The sequence below is a fragment of the Eschrichtius robustus genome, chromosome 16 (assembly GCF_028021215.1).
Source record: "Eschrichtius robustus isolate mEscRob2 chromosome 16, mEscRob2.pri, whole genome shotgun sequence".
In the NCBI taxonomy this organism is placed as follows: Eukaryota; Metazoa; Chordata; class Mammalia; order Artiodactyla; family Eschrichtiidae; genus Eschrichtius; species Eschrichtius robustus.
Window position 1 is genome coordinate 16,066,478 of NC_090839.1, and position 18,389 is coordinate 16,084,866.

The 18,389-nt window shown below is 50.3% G+C and overlaps 1 protein-coding gene and 1 long non-coding RNA gene across 5 annotated transcripts in view; one reads left to right on the top strand and one right to left on the bottom strand.

The window, feature by feature from the left end:
• LOC137750104 (uncharacterized) overlaps window positions 1-18,389 on the top strand; it is a 68,011-nt gene that overhangs the window by 6,430 nt on the left and 43,192 nt on the right. The gene's annotated exons all lie outside the window — the stretch shown is intronic.
• On the bottom strand, window positions 6,353-17,392 carry CCN5 (cellular communication network factor 5). 3 transcript variants are annotated; one of them, XM_068524474.1, is made up of 6 exons: window positions 17,095-17,392; window positions 16,847-16,938; window positions 13,859-14,075; window positions 8,490-8,744; window positions 7,774-7,836; window positions 6,353-6,666 (listed from the first exon to the last, which is right to left on the bottom strand). In XM_068524474.1, the coding sequence occupies exons 2-6, from the start codon at window positions 16,904-16,906 to the stop codon at window positions 6,446-6,448; spliced, it is 816 nt and encodes a 271-aa protein (XP_068380575.1). In that variant the 5' UTR covers window positions 16,907-16,938; window positions 17,095-17,392; the 3' UTR covers window positions 6,353-6,445. The 3 variants fall into 3 exon arrangements, with proteins under 3 accessions (XP_068380575.1, XP_068380576.1, XP_068380577.1); XM_068524475.1 differs by having other exon boundaries at window positions 16,847-16,960; XM_068524476.1 differs by lacking the exon at window positions 7,774-7,836.

Genomic DNA, 18,389 nt, shown 5'->3' on the forward strand with positions numbered 1-18,389 from the left:
CCCTTGAAGAGGGTGCCGCACCTTTTGTTACCGCAGTAACCAGGGTGGGCATGGGCTGGTGGGCTGCATCCTTTGCAGCGCTGGACAAAGGACCAACATGTGTGTATATTGATGGGGATAATCTGGAAGAGAGGGAGAAATGGAAGATGTGGGGATAACATGGGGAAAGTGGCAGGAGTCAGCACCTGGGCAGGTGAGAGGGGGTGGGAGCCAGGGCCCAGGGAAGGGTTGGCCTCGGGTAGATGTAGAGTCTGCAACTAATGAAGAATAATCAGGGGCATCCGTGAAGACACGGGGAAAGGAGTGACCCAGGCAGAGGGGACAGCTTGGGGAGAGGCCTGGGCCAGAGTGGGGAGCCCAAGCCATCCCGGGTAGCTGGAGCACAGAAGAGGCTGGAAGACATAGCAGCGTGGCGTGGACGTAGCCTGGACCCCACCCGGAGGGCACCTCTGAGCCCCGGAGGGGTTTAAGCAGAGTGACATAACCATAACTGTGCTCAAGAAAGATCCACGTGGCTGTATCGTGTGGTCGATCTGTCCAGAGCTTAACTGTGGGCAGAGGGACTGGGGGACAGACACAGGTGTCCTGGCTCAGGGACCAGCAGGGGCTCTTACAGGCATCTGTCTAAATGTTTTAAGAAAGCTGCTGCATTCGACACAAATAGGAAAGAATCCTAGGCCAGCTCTGTCACTGCCTCACCCTGAGGCCTTGGATGAGTCCCTTCCCTGCCCGGAGACTCCCTTTCCTCACTCATGAAACAGGAAGGGAATGGGCCCCAGGCTCCCAGCCTCCTCCCTGCTGGTGGCCTCTTGGCGGCTCATTCACCAAAATGCCACAAGGGGGCAGCAGCACATCACTGTTTTCTTCGTATTCTCATATGAAGTCACGCTATTAATCTTACACAGATTTTAATGAAGTGGAGGGCTTGTTAAAACACAGATTTCCCGACCCCACTTCCAGAGTTTTTGTGGGTTTGGGATGGGACACAAGATATTTGCAGTTCTAACCAGTTCCCAGGCGATGATGTTGCTTCCAGTCTGGGGACCCCACTTCGAGAACTACTAAGGTTGAGGATTGGGAGTGAGGGTCGGGGTGAGCTCTGACCCATGCAGACAGGGCCACTGGGAGATCATTGTGAACTGGGCAGCCACTCCCATTTGTCAACTACATATTGTCTTTTCTAAGCCCCATTAAATCTCCCCTCCTCGTTTTTTTTTTTGTTTTTTTTTTTTTTTTGGTCACAGCGTGGCGGATCTTAGTTCCCCCACCAGGGATCAAATCAGTGCGCCCTGCAGTGGGAGGGAAAAGTCTTAACCACTGTGCCACCAGGGAAGCCCCCTTAATCACTTTTTAAAAGGCAAGACAGGGACTTCCCTGGTGGTCCAGGGGTTAAGACTCCGCGCTCCCAATGCAGGGGGCCTGGGCTCGGTCCCTAGTCAGGGAACTAGGTGCTGCGAGCCACAAAAGATCCCCCAGTCAACAACGAAGATCCCGCAACTGAGACCCGGCGCAGCTGAATGAGTAAATAAACATTTTTTAATGAAAAGCAAGATTATTTCACTCATTCAATAATGACTGGGCTTGGTCCATCCTGGGCACTATTCTAGGTCCTGGGAATCCATCAGTGAACAAAGCAGGCAAATTAATTCCCACCGCTCGTGGAGTTTGGCAACAAATAGTAAATGTTATAAGTAAGTAAGTTACGTTAAAAGGTGCTAAGTGCATCAAGGGTATTGGAAGAGCTGGGGTGGGTTCTCATTGAAATGGTGATTTGTGAGTCAAACTTGAAAGAGATCAAGGAGATTTGCCATGTGGGGGAAGATGATGTCAGGCAGAGGGAACAGCCCGTGCAAAGGTCCTGAGGTGGGAGCAAGTCTGGTGTGTTTGAGGAACAGCAAGGGGGCCAGTGAGGTCAGAGCAGGGAGAGGGTAATTGAGGACAAGGGCAGAGAGGTGACAGGGGCAAGAGCGGGGGGCTTGTAGGTCACGCAAAGGCCTTTAGCTTTCCTCGGAGTGAAAAGGAGTGGCGTGGTCTGATGTGGTTTTTAACAGAATCCCTCTGGCACCCCCTGTGATGAGCAAGAGTGGAAGCTTGGTGAACAGGAGGAGGCTCCCGCAGGTATCCGGGCAGAGATGACGGTGGCCCCAGCCAGGGGGGAGCAGTGGAGCTGGAGAGGGTGGTAAGAGGTTAGACACAAACACACACGTGCGTGCTGTTTCCATAACTAAACCGACTGGGTCAATGTGACTATCCACTCCTCTCCTCTGTGCAGGTGACCCACATTCTCGACCTGAACCCTTTTCTCTATGTCCAGACCTGTGCCATCTTTGATCTCCAACTGCCTCTAGCCGCACTGCCCTAGATCACTACCGTCTCCTTGAACTCAGAATGTCTAGGACACCCCCCTCCTATCTGCCACCAATGGGGGCTCACCTCTGCTCTTCCCGGTTGCTGGCGATGGCCCCCCCCCATCCTCCCCATCCCCCAGGAGAAAGCCCAGGGATGTGTTCGGCCTCTTTTTTCCCCTGCTCCTCACATTCATCCTTCCAACGAGATCTCACAGGCATGGTCAGGCCCTGCTGATTCTCCCATCTGCTGCTTTTTTAAAAAAATATTTAATTAAATAATTAATTTATTTATTTGGTTGTGCCGGGTCTTAGCTGTGGCAGGCGGGCTCCTTAGTTGTGGCTCACTGGCTTCTTAGTTGTGGCATGCGAACTCCTAGTTGCGGCGTGCCTGTGGGATCTAATTCCCTGACCAGGGATCAAACCCAGGCCCCCTGCATTGGGAGCACAGAGTCTTAGCCACTGCACCACCAGGGAAGTCCCCTCCCATCTGCTTCAGTTCCTTCTTTTCTACTCCCGCGGGCCTTACCTCTGAACATGGCAGTGACTGCCTTCGGTATAGCCTGGTGGCCAAGAGCAGGGACCCTGGAGCAGGACCCTCTGGGTTTGAATCCTGGTTTTGCCAGCTTTGAACTGTGTACACTTGGGCTGTTTCCTTAATTTCTCTGTACATCAGTTTCTCCATCTGTGAAATGGGCATAATTATACTTACTTCAAAGGGTTATTGTGAGGGTCAAGTGAGTCGTTACATAGAAGATGCTTGGAACAGAGCCTAGTATATTGTTAGCACTTGATAAATGTTAGCTCTCATTTTTATTAGTTTTGCAATAAGTCTTTATCGAGCACCTATTATGTGTAGAGACCTCCATCATACTCAGAGATAATCTGACCCGAGAGAAAGAGCACAGGCCTTGACTCAGCAATTCCACTCCTAGATGCATATCCAACAGAAATATCAATATCCAGCAGAAGACATGCACTAGAATATTCACCATGCCTTATTCATAATAGCCTCAAACTGGAAACTACCCAAATGCCCATTGAAAGTAGAATAGATAAATAAAATGTGCTCTATTTACACGATGGAATATTATACAGTGACAAGAAAGAATGCATTATTGTTACTTGAATATTGTGGATGCAACTAACAAATATAACGGGGCATGGCTGGGCCGTGTCCCTCTGGCTCTGGCTTCAGTGGGGGTAGCCTGAGTTTCACCTGGTGACCTTTGTCCCCAACACCATCCCCTCTTCACAAACAAGAAGATTCCCAGCCTTTGCCTTCACATTAGTCGCTGACTTGCAAAGAATTGTCAAGGCAAGATGATAATAATAGCTTATTTTCAAGTGAACATAGAGGAATCACTCACCTAACATTCGCAATACCCCTACGTGGTGGGTACTCACACAACACAATGACCCTACAGGGTGGGCATTACTATTTATGCCCATTTTACAGATGAAAAAGCTAAAGCACTAGGAGGTCAAGTCAAGGTAATGATAGCTAAAATGTTTATTTAAACCACATAATACTTTCAACAGCCCTCTGTGTTGCGTACTGCCATTATCCCCATTTTAGAGAAAAGGAAACCGAGGCACAAAGAAGTTAAGTACCCTGCCTGAGATCTCAGCAGGAAACCAGCCAGGACCGGGCAGGCTGGCTGGGCCCACTCTTCATGGCTCTGCTCACAGCTTCTCAGGAGTGAGGTCATGGGCCTTACAGCAAACCTGGCCCAGAGCCCAGCAGCACAACCCTAGGACAACTCATTAATCACTCTGAGTCTCAGTTTACCCACCTCTAAAATGGGAATATCAGCAGCACCTTGTTTTAGGGATGTCTCAAGGGCAACATGTGATTATGTGGGTAGAGCTCTTTGCAGAGAGAGCCCCCCACGTAGGAATAGTTCAATGCAAGTTCATTGTTCTCATCCTGGCTCTCAGGATGTTTTCAGAATTGTTCCGGGCAACGTGTTCAGAGTTTACACTTGCAGAACCAAACCCACCAAAACTCAGCCTAAGAGAGACCACAGACCCAGCCTGGAGAGTCAGATAAACCTGGCTTGGACTAAAATCCCACCCCAACTGCAAACTAGCTTTTGGACAGATCACATTTCCAGATCTAGGCTTCCTCATCTGTGAACTAGAGTTAGTTCTATTTTGTGAAGATTAAATGGCTCCAGTGCTGCCTGTGATTCTCAAATTGGGGTACCTGGAGGCGGTGGTACCTGACCGAAGTACTGGAGGCCACCGTACTGAAGAGCAGGTCATTTACCACCTGTGTGCTGGGAATTGCCCTTCCTGGCTCTGTTTTGTACCTTAGAGCACTGCGTTCCCGGCCTCCCAGGTCTTCCCAGTAGGTTTGACCAATGGGGGGCACTTCTGGGAACTGGGGGATGGGAGAGAGCAGAAGCCAGGATCTGTCTCCCCATCTCCATCTGCCTTTTGTCAGGCACAAGGCTGCATCTCCGTGGTGGCTCCCGCTCCCAGCAGACAGCCCTGCTGTGATTCCATCTCTCACCTTCTGGTCCCAGCTTCTGGGCTCTGCCCTCCCTCTGCCCCTCCACCCCGAGGGCTGATACTGAGGGAAAGAAGTCATTCATTAAAGAATACTTACTGTATGACTCTATTTACATGAAGTTCAAGAATAAGCTACATCGCCTTTGAGGGCGGAGGGGATGATCTGGCCCGAGAAAACTTCCTTTGATGATGGAAATGTTTTACACCTTGACTGAGGTGTTGGTTACATAGCTGTGTGCGTTTGTAAAGACTCATGAAACCATACACTTAAGACCTGTGCCCTGATGGAGCAGTGGTTAAGAATCTGCCTGCCAATGCAGGGGACATGGGTTTGATCCCTGGTCCGGGAAGATCCCACTTGCCGCGGAGCAACTAAGCCCATGTGCCACAACTACTGAGCCTGCACTCTAGACCCCGTGAGCCACAACTACTGAGCCCGCATGCCACAACTACTGAAGCCCGCACGCCTAGAGCCCGTGCTCCACAACAAGAGAAGCCACCGCAACGAGAAGCCCGTGCACCGCGACAAAGAGTAGCCCCCTCTCGCCACAACTAGAGAAAGCTGGCGCGCAGCAGTGAAGACCCAACGCAGCCAAAGATTAAAAAAAAAAGACCTGTGCATTTAACTGGGTGTGCCTCATCCCTCAATCAAATTAGTTTAATAAGAAGAAATCCTGGTAAATACCAAGAGTGTTTTCTAATTTCCCGGTTGGATCCTGATGAAAACACAGTTTTTATTTTTAAGCAAACACGGGTAGACCGCAAAAGAGGATATAAAATTTGTATGTAGGGATTTTTTTGTCTTTAAACAATAAAACATGAGACGTCAAACGGAATTTCACACGTGGGTTGGTTTATTTCAGGCCATGTTCCCCAGTCTCTGGAAGGTAGTCTTCCTCCTCCCCTGCTTCTCTCTAGTCAAAAATGTTTCCAAGCACCAACCCGTATGAAATGTCTGGCTTGGCCTGGTGCATTGCAGAGTCTCAAAAAAGGTTAATTCTTACTAATACAAGTTGGGTTTAATGGGCCAAGTTAAGGCCTGTTTTCTGACTTTCTTCAAGACAGAGTGATTTCACCTTGTGATTTTTACAAAGAATTCAGCCCCTGAATTCTGCCCATGGTGGGGAGGGAGGGCTTTCTCAGACAGCACAAGCTTGACACATAGGCACATATTCAGGGATATTCTTACAACGCTCCAGGAGAGGAAGCAGGAGATTCAGAACATCTGTGCCCCTCTTCACCATACCCCCAGAAAAGTAGCCCATCCAGCCCAGCACCTGCCTCAGTCTAATGATTAAGGGAGAGATGGTGGCGCCATCTCTGGAAAGCTAGCCCGTGCACATCATTGATAAAGGCTGTGAATGGACCAGAAGAAACCTGGCCATTCTCCCAGGCTGTGAGTTAGAGAAAGGGGGACTAGGGCATGCATCCCGCTGCATCTCAGGGTCCAGGTGGGCCAGCTGGCTTGCGAACACTCTCGTGCTCCAGGGCCCGGATGGTGGACCCAAGCTGGACTGTTGCCTGCAGCCCAGATTGCTTGCTGGGTGGGCGGGTGACACCGAGTTTCCATTCTCAGTCTGGCTCTAAAAGGCACTGTTCCATGGGCTGTGGCCCCTGGTGGGTGGACAGGGCCCAAGTAGGCACAGGCGGCGCTGGGTCTCCAGGAGGCAGAAGCGATTCTGGTTGGACACCCGGATGGCCACGCCCAGCCCACAGGTGGTTGAGCAGGGGCCCCAGGCCGTGCTCCATTCTGGGCAGGAGACGGCAGGGGCTGGGGGAGCGACAAGACCAGAAAACTGGGGTCCTGGGGGAGAGAAAGAGGGGTCAGCATGGCAAGGTTAGGCAGACAAATCTACCCACTGGCTTGCGATGCAATCTTGGTCATGTTGCTTAACCTCTCTGGACCTCAGTTTCTTCCTATGTAAATTTCCTAATAGTTGATGGGTAGGATTGGACAAAATAGTGGAGGTGAAGTGCTTAACACAGTGCCTGGTATTTGTAAGCACTTCATAAATATTGCTTATTAGGCAACTATGATGGCATTGGCCATGATGGCCTCCCAGTAAATGGTGAGTTTCTCACTTCTGTATCCTCCACAAGTTCTGTGATAAGTAGCATCTTACAGGAAGGAGGTTGGGGCCTGTGTGTGTGGTGGTACCATGACCTGGAGGTAAGGATGCTGGTGATGGTGAGGCCGTGTCTGGATCAAGGTGGTGGGCTCCCATGGTCCAGCTTTTCCTCCTCCTCCAGTCTTATTCTGTGCTGTTAATATTTTAGTATCCTTCCTTCTGGTGCTTTATAACCAGTGGCTCTTAAATGGGGACAGTTTTGCCCCCTGGAAGATATTTGGCAACCTTTGGAGACATTTTTGTCACAAGTAGGGGTGGGGACTACTGGAATCCAGCAGAGATGCCACTAAACATCCTACACCGCACAGGACATCCCCTCACAGCAAAAAATTACCTGGCCCAAATGTCACTAGTGCCCGGGTTGAAAAACTCTCTGTTATGTACACGTGTGCAGTATTGTATGACGTATATGTGTTTGTAGAGCTATAGACACACACATGTGCGTACACGCAGCGGAGATCAAATTGCGTATACGGTGTCATATCCTGCTTTTTATACATAAGGCTAACTCACTGGCATTCTCCTATGTATTTAAACAGATGTATCGTATTCCATTGTAGGGATAATAACAGCATACACTGAGTGCTGTGTGCCAGGCACGTCATAACTGCTTTGCTTGTATTTACTCATCCAGGCCTCACAACAGCTCTATGAGGTGGATGCTCGCATTCTCATTTTACAGTTGGAGGAACTGAGACACAGAGAAGTTAAGCGACTTCTCACACAGCTAGGAAGTAGCGGAACTGGGCTTAGAACAAAGGCAGACTCCATGCTTCACCCACCATGCTCTATCACCTCTCGTGTGGCGCCATCTTCTATGGAACCAATGCCCTCTTTTCGCTTGCCTTCAAAAATTAAATTCATATAATAATAATAATTTTTTAAAAACCCAGTAACATAGCAATAATGTAATCCTAAAACTGAAGAGTTTATAGCATGAGGTCACTGTCTTTCCTGCCTACCCCTAGGCCCACATCCCAGAGGCAAGCACCTTGGCTTCGCTCCGTTTTGAGTTCCTCTTTTGATAAACCCCAGTAATAATGTATTAGTAATATTATATAATATTTAAATTGTATTATATAAATGTTATTAATATGTATCAATATATTATGAGTATAATAATATATATATTATAATAATATAGGTTTATGTTACACCTCTGCTATGAAATGTGAGAATTCGTTTCAAGTGTTCTAACTCTCCTTTCCCCTCCCCCCTCTGCCACCAATTTTTATTTTTAATTGTGTATGATTTAAACTTATATATTTGCACCACCGCCTCCTGTTTTGTCAGTTTTAAAGAGGTCTTGTGACCCTCCACTCCACTTTCCTATATGTCCCCGTAGCCACCGTCCCCTCCCAGATTTTGTCAGTATAACCTTGGTTTTGATGTGTCCAGGTGTCCTGGCACCTAAGAGACCCCGCCCATTCCCCCCCCCAGCCCTCCCCGCCCTCCCCCCACCCCACCTCCAGGCGCCCTGGACCAGCCCTGTACTCACCATGGGCTGGGAGGAGCTGGACCCCCAGCCCCCTTCCCTGGTCGCACACCCACTCAGGGCAGCATTTTCCTGGGACCTCCACCTTCTTGGGGTAGGGACAGTCCCAGCTGGGCAGCCGCACGTCCTCGCTGCACAGGGGCACACAGGTGAAGCCGCCGTCCTCACAGCGGCAGCGGATCCTGCAGTGGGGCTGGAAGATCTCCCCATCCCGGTAGAGGCGGCCGTTCACCTCACAGCTGCCCTCATCCTCTCCCCCTGCAGAGGAGAAACTGGATCTCCATCGGTGACCTCCCAACTTTTCCCTGGGAGGGCTGCACTGCCCACATCCTCCACGGGGTCCTCTCTGCAGAGCTGGTCTGGATCCCGCTGGGGACGCAGTGCCCTTACAGAATCTGAGCGCCGCAGGGGGCTCCAGCCCCGAGATATGCACCCCCGCCCCATTGCCATACTGCCCTGTCGCCTGCAGGAAGACAGCCTGCTGCATCCTGGAACAGGCTTTGTGGGAAGACTGGCCTGGTTTCAGCTCTTTTATTAGCTATGGACCTTGCCCAAGTGATGTCACTTCTTTTAGTTTCCTCACCTGCAAAATGGGTTATAATGGTACTTATTTCACAGGGTGTGGTATAGACTAAATGAAATGATATTTGGAATGAACACAACGTGAAGGAGATCTTCAATAGATCCTCGCTGCTCTGTTGTTATTATTAGCATAATTATTATATATTAATAATAATATGTTTTAAAAATATATAAAATATTACCACTATTATATACACACTGAGATTTCATGCCACAAACTTTCCTTGTCCATCTGCTATATTATAGTCATCACTGTCAGGTCAGGGCTCAACTTGCTGGCTGTGTGACTTTGAGTAAGTGACTTAACTTCTGTGAGTCGCCTTAACAATAGCAATGATGAGAACAGTAATTCGTACTTTCAGTGAGATGAGATAATGTGTACAGAGCATCTAGCACACGGCTAGGCATAGAGTAGGTATTTAAGAAACACTCTTCGGATGAAGCCCTCAAATATGGGTATTATGGCCTCTTCCTCCACTGGACATGAACCCCTTAAGGGCTGGGGCCAAGAGGGTTCATTCTGGCATCACAGAACCACAGGAAATGCCCCTCGAATGAATGCCTGGCACAAGACTCAGCACATGAGAGACAATGATAAAATAGTTCTGACTCCTTATCATTTCAGAGATATATATCGTGCCCCTCCTATGTGCCAACCACTGTGTTCCTAGACAGGACTAAGACCTAGTCCTTACTAAGAGGGATTCAAGGGCCAGTGTGGGGGACAGGTGTGGATGTCGCCATCTCCAAGACAGAATAAAGTAAGAGCACTGGAGAGGTGTATGTGAGCCGCTCAGGAAGTGCAGAGAAAGGGACAATTAGGAGGGTTTCCTGGAGATGTGGGTGGCACTTCACCTGGGTGTAGGGGAAAGGACTCATGGGAAGCTGGTTTTCCCAGGTCTTCTGAGAAAAAACCTCGAATAGATCCATACACATCCAGGAATTTTGGAACCACACAGACCTGGGCTCAAATCCCAGTTCCCTGCTTGCTAGCTGTGGGACCTGGGACAAGTTACTTCACCTCTTTGAGCCTCAGTACCCTGCTCAAAAAGCCACTGGAGGATCAAATGAGCTGGTGCACTTAAAGCATTTTGCCCCAAGCCTGGGACCTAGTAGATGCTCACTAAATGGGAATAGGTGATGCTATTCCTCTGGGCAGGACGGGGCCAGTGTCACCCCCCTCTCCTTGCTCCTTCCAGGCCACAGCCCTTTGGTTCCAAATCCCTGACCTTTTGGCCTGGACCATGTGGCCACTGGTTTCCAAGAAACCAGAGGGGTCGCTGCACCTTAATCCATAACCCCCAGCCTGGGTCTCCCAGCCAGACTCCTGGGGCTGCAGCCCTGGGGCCTCCTGGTCGCTGGGATGACCTGGTAAACAGAGGGATTATTTAGGAAAGTCAGCTGGAGGGAGCGATAATTTTAGTAAGATTTCCTGGCACCTCTCCTGGGTCCTTCAGCTCAGAGCTGATTGGGAGGTAGGTAATGATCCCTAGGGAGCCACTCCCCACCCCGGGATCTGTGTTGTGAATCCACGTGCATGGTCCCAGACACCATGAGGCACCTTCAAATGTACTGGATTTGGGATTCCCCCACCCATACACACATACTGCTGCCAAAACCCTACTTCTCCTTCTGGACCCTCTCCAACGGCCCCCTTGTCCAGAAACTTCCCCCAAATAACTTCAGGACACAACCTTGTCATCTGGTCATTTCTGCATCCTTCTTTCCCTCTGAGAGTCCCTTGCAGGAGAAGGAACAACAGGGTCTTTTTGTTTTTTGTTTTTTGTTTGTTTGTTTTACCTGCAGCCACTTGCACACTGTGTGACCTTAGGCAGGTGACTTAACCTCTCGGAGCCCCAGTTCCCTCATCTGCAAAATAGGGATAATAATAGGACCTCCCTCATTATTAGGGTTAGAATGAAATCATGTATATAAAGGATTTGTTCACAGTACATGCTCCATAAACAGTGCCTGTTACTGCTAGCCCCACCAGAACTGTTGTTATTATTCATGCATTCAACAGTTATTTATTGAGTGCCTACTATGTGCCAGACATTGTTCTAGGTATCTTGTGATACAGCAATGACTGAGACCAGCCAAAACCCTGCCCTCGCTGGAGCTTTCGCTCCAGTGGAAATAAACACAAGAAACAAGGTGGTGTTTGTGATGTCAGATGGCGATTAGTGCTAGAAAAATAAAGGAGGGCAGGGTTAATGAGTAGGGCAGGGTTGTAGTTTTTAAATGTGGTGATCGGGAAAGGCCTCACTGAAAAGGCAATATTTGGGTAAAGATGTGAAGGAGGTGAGGGAACTTGCCATGCAGATATCTGGGGGGAAAAGTGCTGGTAGCAGGAAAAGCCAGTGCAAAGGCCCTGAGGTGGGAGCGTGCCTGGGGTATTTAAGGAGCAGCGGGGAGGCCATTGTGGCTGGAGCAGAGAGCAGGAGGGAGAGAGGGAGTTAGATGCGGTCGGAGAGAAAACAGGAACAGGATCCTACAGGGTCTTGTCGCCCACTGAGAGGGCTTTGGCTCTTACTCTGAGAAGATGAGAAGCTATCGGAGGCTTGTACGCAGAGGAGGGAAGTGATCTGTGACCTGATTTATGTATTTAAAGGAGCCCTCAGGCTGCTGTGTTGAGAACAGACTAGGGGCCAAGGACAGAAGCAGGGAGACAGTTATGGGGCTTCTGCAAAATCCAGATGAGTAATGATGGGGCTCAGACCCGGTGGTAGCAGTTGAGGGACTGAGAAATGTTGGATTCTGGAAATATTGTAAAGAATTTGCTGGTGGGTAGTGAGTGGGATGTGAAAAAAAAGAGAGAAGTCAAGAATGACTCCAGAGTTTGAGGCCGAACCACAGGAAGGATGGAGACGCACTTGGCTGAGCTGGGGAAGCTGCGTGTTTAAATGCCAGGGAGATCGGGAGCTCGTGCTGGACACACACGCAGCTCGGAGTTGGTCCTCAGTGAAGAGCTGTCTAACTAGTGAGTGAGAGGAGAGATTTGGGGAAACGTGTTCCCTCCAGAGCCAAGACCTAGACTCAGCCTCTGTGAGGTCTTAGCTGGCTCTGGCTCATCCATGGCTTCACTAGCTCCCAGCCTCCAAATTTGGTTCCAGTCGTTAAACATTCATGAGCACCACTGTGTCGCCTGACCAGGGCTGGAAGTGGCAGGAAGGAGCAAGGATGAGGTGAATTCTTGGCCTCCAGGTATTTGAAATTTGAATCAAGGCGGAATGCGAAAAGCTCCTTAATAAAGTTAGTGACAGTAACAGCCACTATGTACTAAGCATATACTGAGCGTTAGGCAGTAGAGTGATAGAAACAAAGATTGTGGAGCCAGCTCCCTGAATTCAAATCCCAGCTCAGCCACTTATGAGCTGTGTGACCTTGGGCAAGTTACTTAACCTCTCTGTGCCGCTTTTTTTCCATTTACAAAATGGGGATGACATTAGGACCTACCTCATATGGTTGCTGAGAGATTAAATTAGGTGATATTTGTGAAGCTCTTAGTGCCTGGCACATGGTAAATGCTAGGCAGGTGCTCAATAAATAAATTCTGCCAAGTGCTTTACATGTGTCATGGCTTAGCTAGATAACAGCCTTGTAAGCTAAGTGTTACTTGTCTAATTTTTTCTTTAGATAACATTTTTATTAGCAATCATCTGTAAGTTTATAAAACACATCGCCCCTTTCTCATTAGTATACTCCCCTTATCAAAAAAAGTATTTTACAGGGATTTACTGTTGATAACTTTATGTCTATAAGTTTTGTTTTTTAACAAGGCTTTTCCTGTAGATAGACTTATTGTCAATGATTCATGGGCCTTTCTTCCTCTCTTTCTCTATCTCTCATTCTTTTTTCTTTTTTTAAGTGTTACAGCCATGTAGATGAGAGTGGTAAATTGCTCTACAAGTCTTATTATTTAAAAAGAAAAAAAGGGAACAGAACAGTCCTCACCCCTTTATAGTTCTCTAAAGCAGTGGTGCTCAACTGGGGATGACTTTGTTCCCTGGCATCTCGTGGGTAGAGACCAGGGACGCTGCTAAAAGTCCTGCACAGAACAGCAGCCCCACACAGAGAATTCTCCAGTCCCAAATGTTCCTAGAGCAAAGTTGAGAACCCCTGATTTAAATCCCCAGAAGGCACAAGGCCTAGGGTAGTAGAAGATGTAACATGCCCAAGGTCGCTAGCAAATAGCAAACTCGGGATCCTGACTGTCCAAGGGCTCCCAATCCCAGAAGAGGACAGAACGGAATGTTGCTTTAGAGCCTGCTTGACTCAGTCCCCAGCTGTGTAACATTAAGCATGTCCATTAGTATCGCTGAGCCTCAGTTTCCTCATCTATAAAATGGGTCTGAAAGTACTTACCTCATAGGATTATTGTGAGGATTATGTGATTTAGGAGGTAAATGCTTAGCACAGTGCCTGACACAGGTTATGCCCTAAATAGGGAGTTGCCCTTTCATTTTTCCCAAGAGTGTTATGAGGGTCCTGGGAAGGGATGATGACTTCTGGTTTGAGAAATCTGGGAGGGCTGCTCAGGGGAGGAGGTGTTTGAGCTTGGCTTTGAAAGTCGGCTACAACCTGGACAGACAGGAAGAAGGAGGGTAGGTTGTTTGGCCGGTGGGCATGATCTGAGCAAAGACAAAAGAAAAGAAGAGGGGAGTGAGCTTAGGGAACCCTGTGTCACCAGGTTTGGCTGGGAGAGAGAAGGGCTTCTCTCGGACTCAGGACCTCAAGGCCTTGACTTCCCCCCCAAACACCCCCTCCATCAGTCCCGCAAACCTGCTTACAGAGGCACATGGACCCCCGGCCGCCAGGGCCCGCCCCGAGCTGGCAGACCAGCCCCTGGCTGGGGTCGCAGACGTGGAGATGGTCGCAGGGCTCCCCCAGCCGCCGTGCACATACCCGGCAGCAGTTGCAACCGTCCAACACCAGGGGCACCCCCTGTGGGCATTGGGGTGGTGGCCAGGGACAGGTACACGGTGTTGGGCACAGCTGGGCACACACCTGCAGAGACAGGGACCTCACTCAGCCGTGGTCGTTCAAGGTGGGCAGTGAGCCCCTCACAACTGACTCCTTCTCTGCCAGTGTAGAGTTCACACCTTGGCCCTGGAGTCACATAGACCTGGCCTTGGACCCCGGCCAGCCCCACGGCACCCCCTAAGAGACAGCATGGCGTTGTGGTCATGAGCAAGGGCTCTGGACTAGAGTTCCGGAACTAGCTCTGCCCCTGAATAGCTGAGCAATCTTGGGGAAGTTACTTACGCTCTCTGAGATTCAATTTCCTCATCTGTGAAAAGGGGGCAATAATGTTTAACTCGGAGGATTGTTTTGAGGAATACATGAAATGATGCATGTTAAACCTTTAGCACATGGCCTGGCGTGCAGTAGATACTCCATGCATCTGGCTATAATGATCTTTATTGTGAATTACAATAAAGGGCTTAGGGTCTGCGTTCTAGGAACTTACAGGAGGGCAAAAGCAACAAAAGGAAGGATTAAAATGACAGGGTACTATTCATTTTTTAGCAGGTGGACAGTGGATATTTATCTTGAGGGCTGAATAAATCAAACAGTATCATGGATGTTCTTTGATCTTTGGAACAATCTAGAATATGTTTCTGGATGAACATCCAATCAGCCAGGAAACCTGGTAAAATACCGACCCCTAGGCCTCCCCTGGGACTTACCAAATCAGAACTTCAGAGGCTGAGCCCTCAAATCTATGTTCTTAACAGGGGCTTCTAATGCCCAGCTAGGTTACTGGCACCTCTGCTCCAGTCTAAATCCCTCCCCCTGCCATGTACAGATGGGGGAACTGAGCTCCAGATAGATGAAGGGACAAAGTCCCAGTGGGTTAGCTGCAGGGCTGGGAGGCTGCTTCCTCACTGAGGATCCAGGAACCCAGAGTTGGGATAGACATTTCCTGTAATAGGGGAAAAAAATGGCCTTTCCTTTAATCCTAAGGGCCAGGATCAGAATCCAGGTTCATGTGAATCCAAGGCCCAGTCTCTTAATTGCCACACCTACCTCTTGTCCCCTAGTGGCTCTGATGCCACTTAGCCTCTGCCTCAATTTACCCATCTGTTCAAGAGGGATATCAGGGAGGGTGTTTCAGCATAGCCAAGAAGAGATAGGTCCTCTCTGGTATCCCTCTATCTCCATGCCCTTTCTAACCACCCCATCCCGATGTTCAAGTGGCCCCATCACACACTTGGTTTCCCCAGACCCTTGCTGTGGTCCCCAGGAGGCAAGAGCCCTGGACGGGGAATCATCCGGGCAAGAGTTGAACTCCAGGTTCTACCACTGACTTGCTGTGTGACCTTGGACACTTCACTGAACTGTTCCGTGGGGAGGGAGCTGTTTCCTCCTCAGTAAAATGGGGTGGAGACCACCTGTCCTGGAGTCGTGACAAGGATTTAATGAGGTCACCGCCAGCTCTAGGTCAGTGTGACTTGGCCTGTTTCCAGGTCTCTACCGCCTGCCCCTGTCCACAGGCCTGAGCCCTGCCTGCAAGACTTGGAATTCTCTCTCTGCGGATTGTTGCGGCTTTCATGTGTGTGATGACTAAGTCCCTGTGTTCTGTGTGGGATGCTGCCTGGCTCCCTGGAGCCTGGGAAGAATGGAGGGCTGGGGGAGGTGAACAGTGAGTCTAGGACAGCTTCATTTTGGCCTTTCCTTTAATCCTAAGCCCAGAACCCCAAGTCCCCTGCTCCAGCTACCCAGGCTACCCTCCCTGGCATCATGTCCTGCTCACCCCCTTTGGAAGAACAAACAGCAGGATTAGGATGTCAGCAGGGTTCTCAGCCTTCCCCCAACCACTGCTTGGACCCAGGATAGAGAAAAGTTCCTGCCTGTGATCCTCAAAGGAGCATGAAAATACAGTGAGATCGTGGCTTGTGGGGGGCCAGTACCCATGACACCAGGAACCTGACATTTGCTAAGGTGATGGCAGGCTCAGCAACTGTGGCCTTGGTCCAGGTTGGGGGTGGAGAGACACAGACTGCAGTCCCCCCTGCCTCACACCCAGGCCTATCCTGGGTTCTACCTCCTCTATTGCTCTGTTGCTGTGTGGTTTGGAGCAAGTTGCTTACCCTCTCGGAGCCTCGCTTGACTGAAAACAGGGAATAATAATTCCTTATGGGGTTGTTGGTCATGTTAGGCGTGGTGGATGTTCCACAAGCCCTTTGAAAATATCCCAGAAGAGAAGGTCATTATTCCGTGGAGCTGTCTCCTTATCCCCCTCCAGCTAGGGTCAGCAGGCCACTCACTGCCTGAGGGCCCAGCAGCATTAATGCCCCTGTGATGTGAACATTCCAATCAGCTATGCACCAACATCCATTCAAATCCTGGCTCACAGGCAAAGCAGGCCATGTCTTGAGTCTCCCCATTTATAATGAGGAGACCCACTTCTGTCTGTAGAGGAGCTCTGGGGATTGGTAGCAATCATAAAAGTCCTCTCTTAAACATTTGCCATATTCCAGGTCCTGTGCTAAGCACTGTAGATGAACTATGATAAATGATCTTCACAAAGGCCCCATGAACATTATACCCATTCAACTGAGGAAGCAGCTGAGGCTCAGAGAGGGAAAGAGATTTGCCTGGGGTCACACAGCAGAGCTGGCCAGAGGCAGCTGTCTGGACATCAGGGAGGGAAGCTGAGCTGAGCCCCACACAGGAGGCTTGCAGGAATTCCCCCAGGGGGTCTCTGGCTGTGATTTAACACCTTCCCCACCACACCAAGGAAGCCAGCATTTTGGGGCCTGGGGCCCCCTTACCTTGGAGAAGAGGCAGAGGAGGGAGAAGGCCAGGAGGTGGGTCTGTGGTGTGCCTCTCATGTCACTGTGTCCCCACGGAGCCAGCTTTGAGCCTGGGAGGCAGGACCTGTAAGTCTTTATGTTCCAGCAGCTGTGAGGTCACTCCCAGGCACACACACACATACGCACACACTTGCACACACACATGCTGGCCTTTGTAGCCCTTGTTTCTCTCCCATTCTCATCTTCCCACTGATGAGCCTATTTACCTGAAGGTGAGACTGTGGAGGCCACCTGGGGGGTGCTTGCCAGCGTGTGTGTGTGTGTGTGTGTGTGTGTGTGTGTGTGTGTGTGTGTGTGTGTGTGTGTGAAAGCCAGAGCCAGTGCCAGTGCCAAGAGCCTGTGACAGGCTGGCAGGGGCCTCTCTAGCTCCTCCCAGCCCAAGAGGGGCCTCTCTAGCTGCAGCCCAGCCCCAGCCCCCCTGCCCAACCCCAGGGACGGGGGGCTGTTGATCCAGGAAGTGCTCAGCAGACACCCCCTTTGCAAAGCTGACCCGAGTCCTTCCAAGCCCCATGGCCTGGACTCCGGGCGGCTTCGGCGGGCCTGCGGTTTCTGGCAGGAAGACTGGCAGCCATCCAGAGGCGGGTGTGACCCAGAGCAAAACTCCCCTGGTAGGCCTGTTTGCTTCTGGCGACAAGGGGCCTCCCCATGGCCTGCTTGCGGGGCTCTGGAAGGTGGCCCGCGGTGGATGAGCCCGTGCAGGCTGGACCTAGTGTGTGCCCGTTCTTGCTGGGCCCTGCTAGGTGCTCCGGAAGAACCAGATCCATTTTGCTGAATTCAACCAACTCTGAGGCCCCCTCTGTTGCGTCTCCAGCCCCTGCAGAGGGGGCAAACCCAGAGGGGGAAAGGACAGTGGGAGAGCAGGTGGAATTTCTGGGAATGTCGAGGAGGGGTCCTGTTCAGACCGAGGGTAAGGGACAGATCTCTGGAGGAGGAGCCAAGGCGAAAGGGAGTTAGAGAGGGCAGAACATTCCAGACAGAGGGAACAGCATGTACAGATGCCTAGAGGTGGGGGAGAGCGTGATAGCAGTGCCTATTCTGGGAGACAAAGGTGCCTGGTGTGTCTGGAGCTGACAGTGAGGTGGGGCGCGGTGCCACACATGGGGAAGTAAGACACGTGATATTCACACCACCAGCATCTGAGGGGCGTCCACAACGTCCCAGCCACTGGGAGGGGGGAGGTATAAAGACATGAGCTTTTTTTTTTTTTTTTTTAATTATTTAATTATTTAATTATTTATTTATTTATGGCTGTGTTGGGTCTTCGTTTCTGTGCGAGGGCTTTCTCTAGTTGTGGCGAGCGGGGGCCACTCTTCATCGCGGTGCGCGGGCCTCTCACTATCGCGGCCTCTCTTGTTGCATGCGGAGCACAGGCTCCAGACACGCAGGCTCAGTAATTGTGGCTCACGGGCCCAGTTGCTCCGTGGCATGTGGGATCTTCCCAGACCAGGGCTCGAACCCGTGTCCCCTGCATTGGCAGGCAGATTCTCAACCACTGCGCCAC

Excerpts from the sequence above, each read along its gene's own strand:
- CCN5 (XM_068524474.1), bottom strand. The coding sequence starts at position 16,906 with ATGAGAGGCACACCACAGACCCACCTCCTGGCCTTCTCCCTCCTCTGC. Across the intron at positions 7,837-8,489 it reads CCAGCTCCTCCCAGCCCATG|GCAAGCGAAAAGAGGGCATT; the intron begins GTGAGTACAGGG and ends TAATTTTTGAAG. Across the intron at positions 6,667-7,773 it reads ACGAGAGGTGATAGAGCATG|GACCCCAGTTTTCTGGTCTT; the intron begins GTGGGTGAAGCA and ends TCTCTCCCCCAG.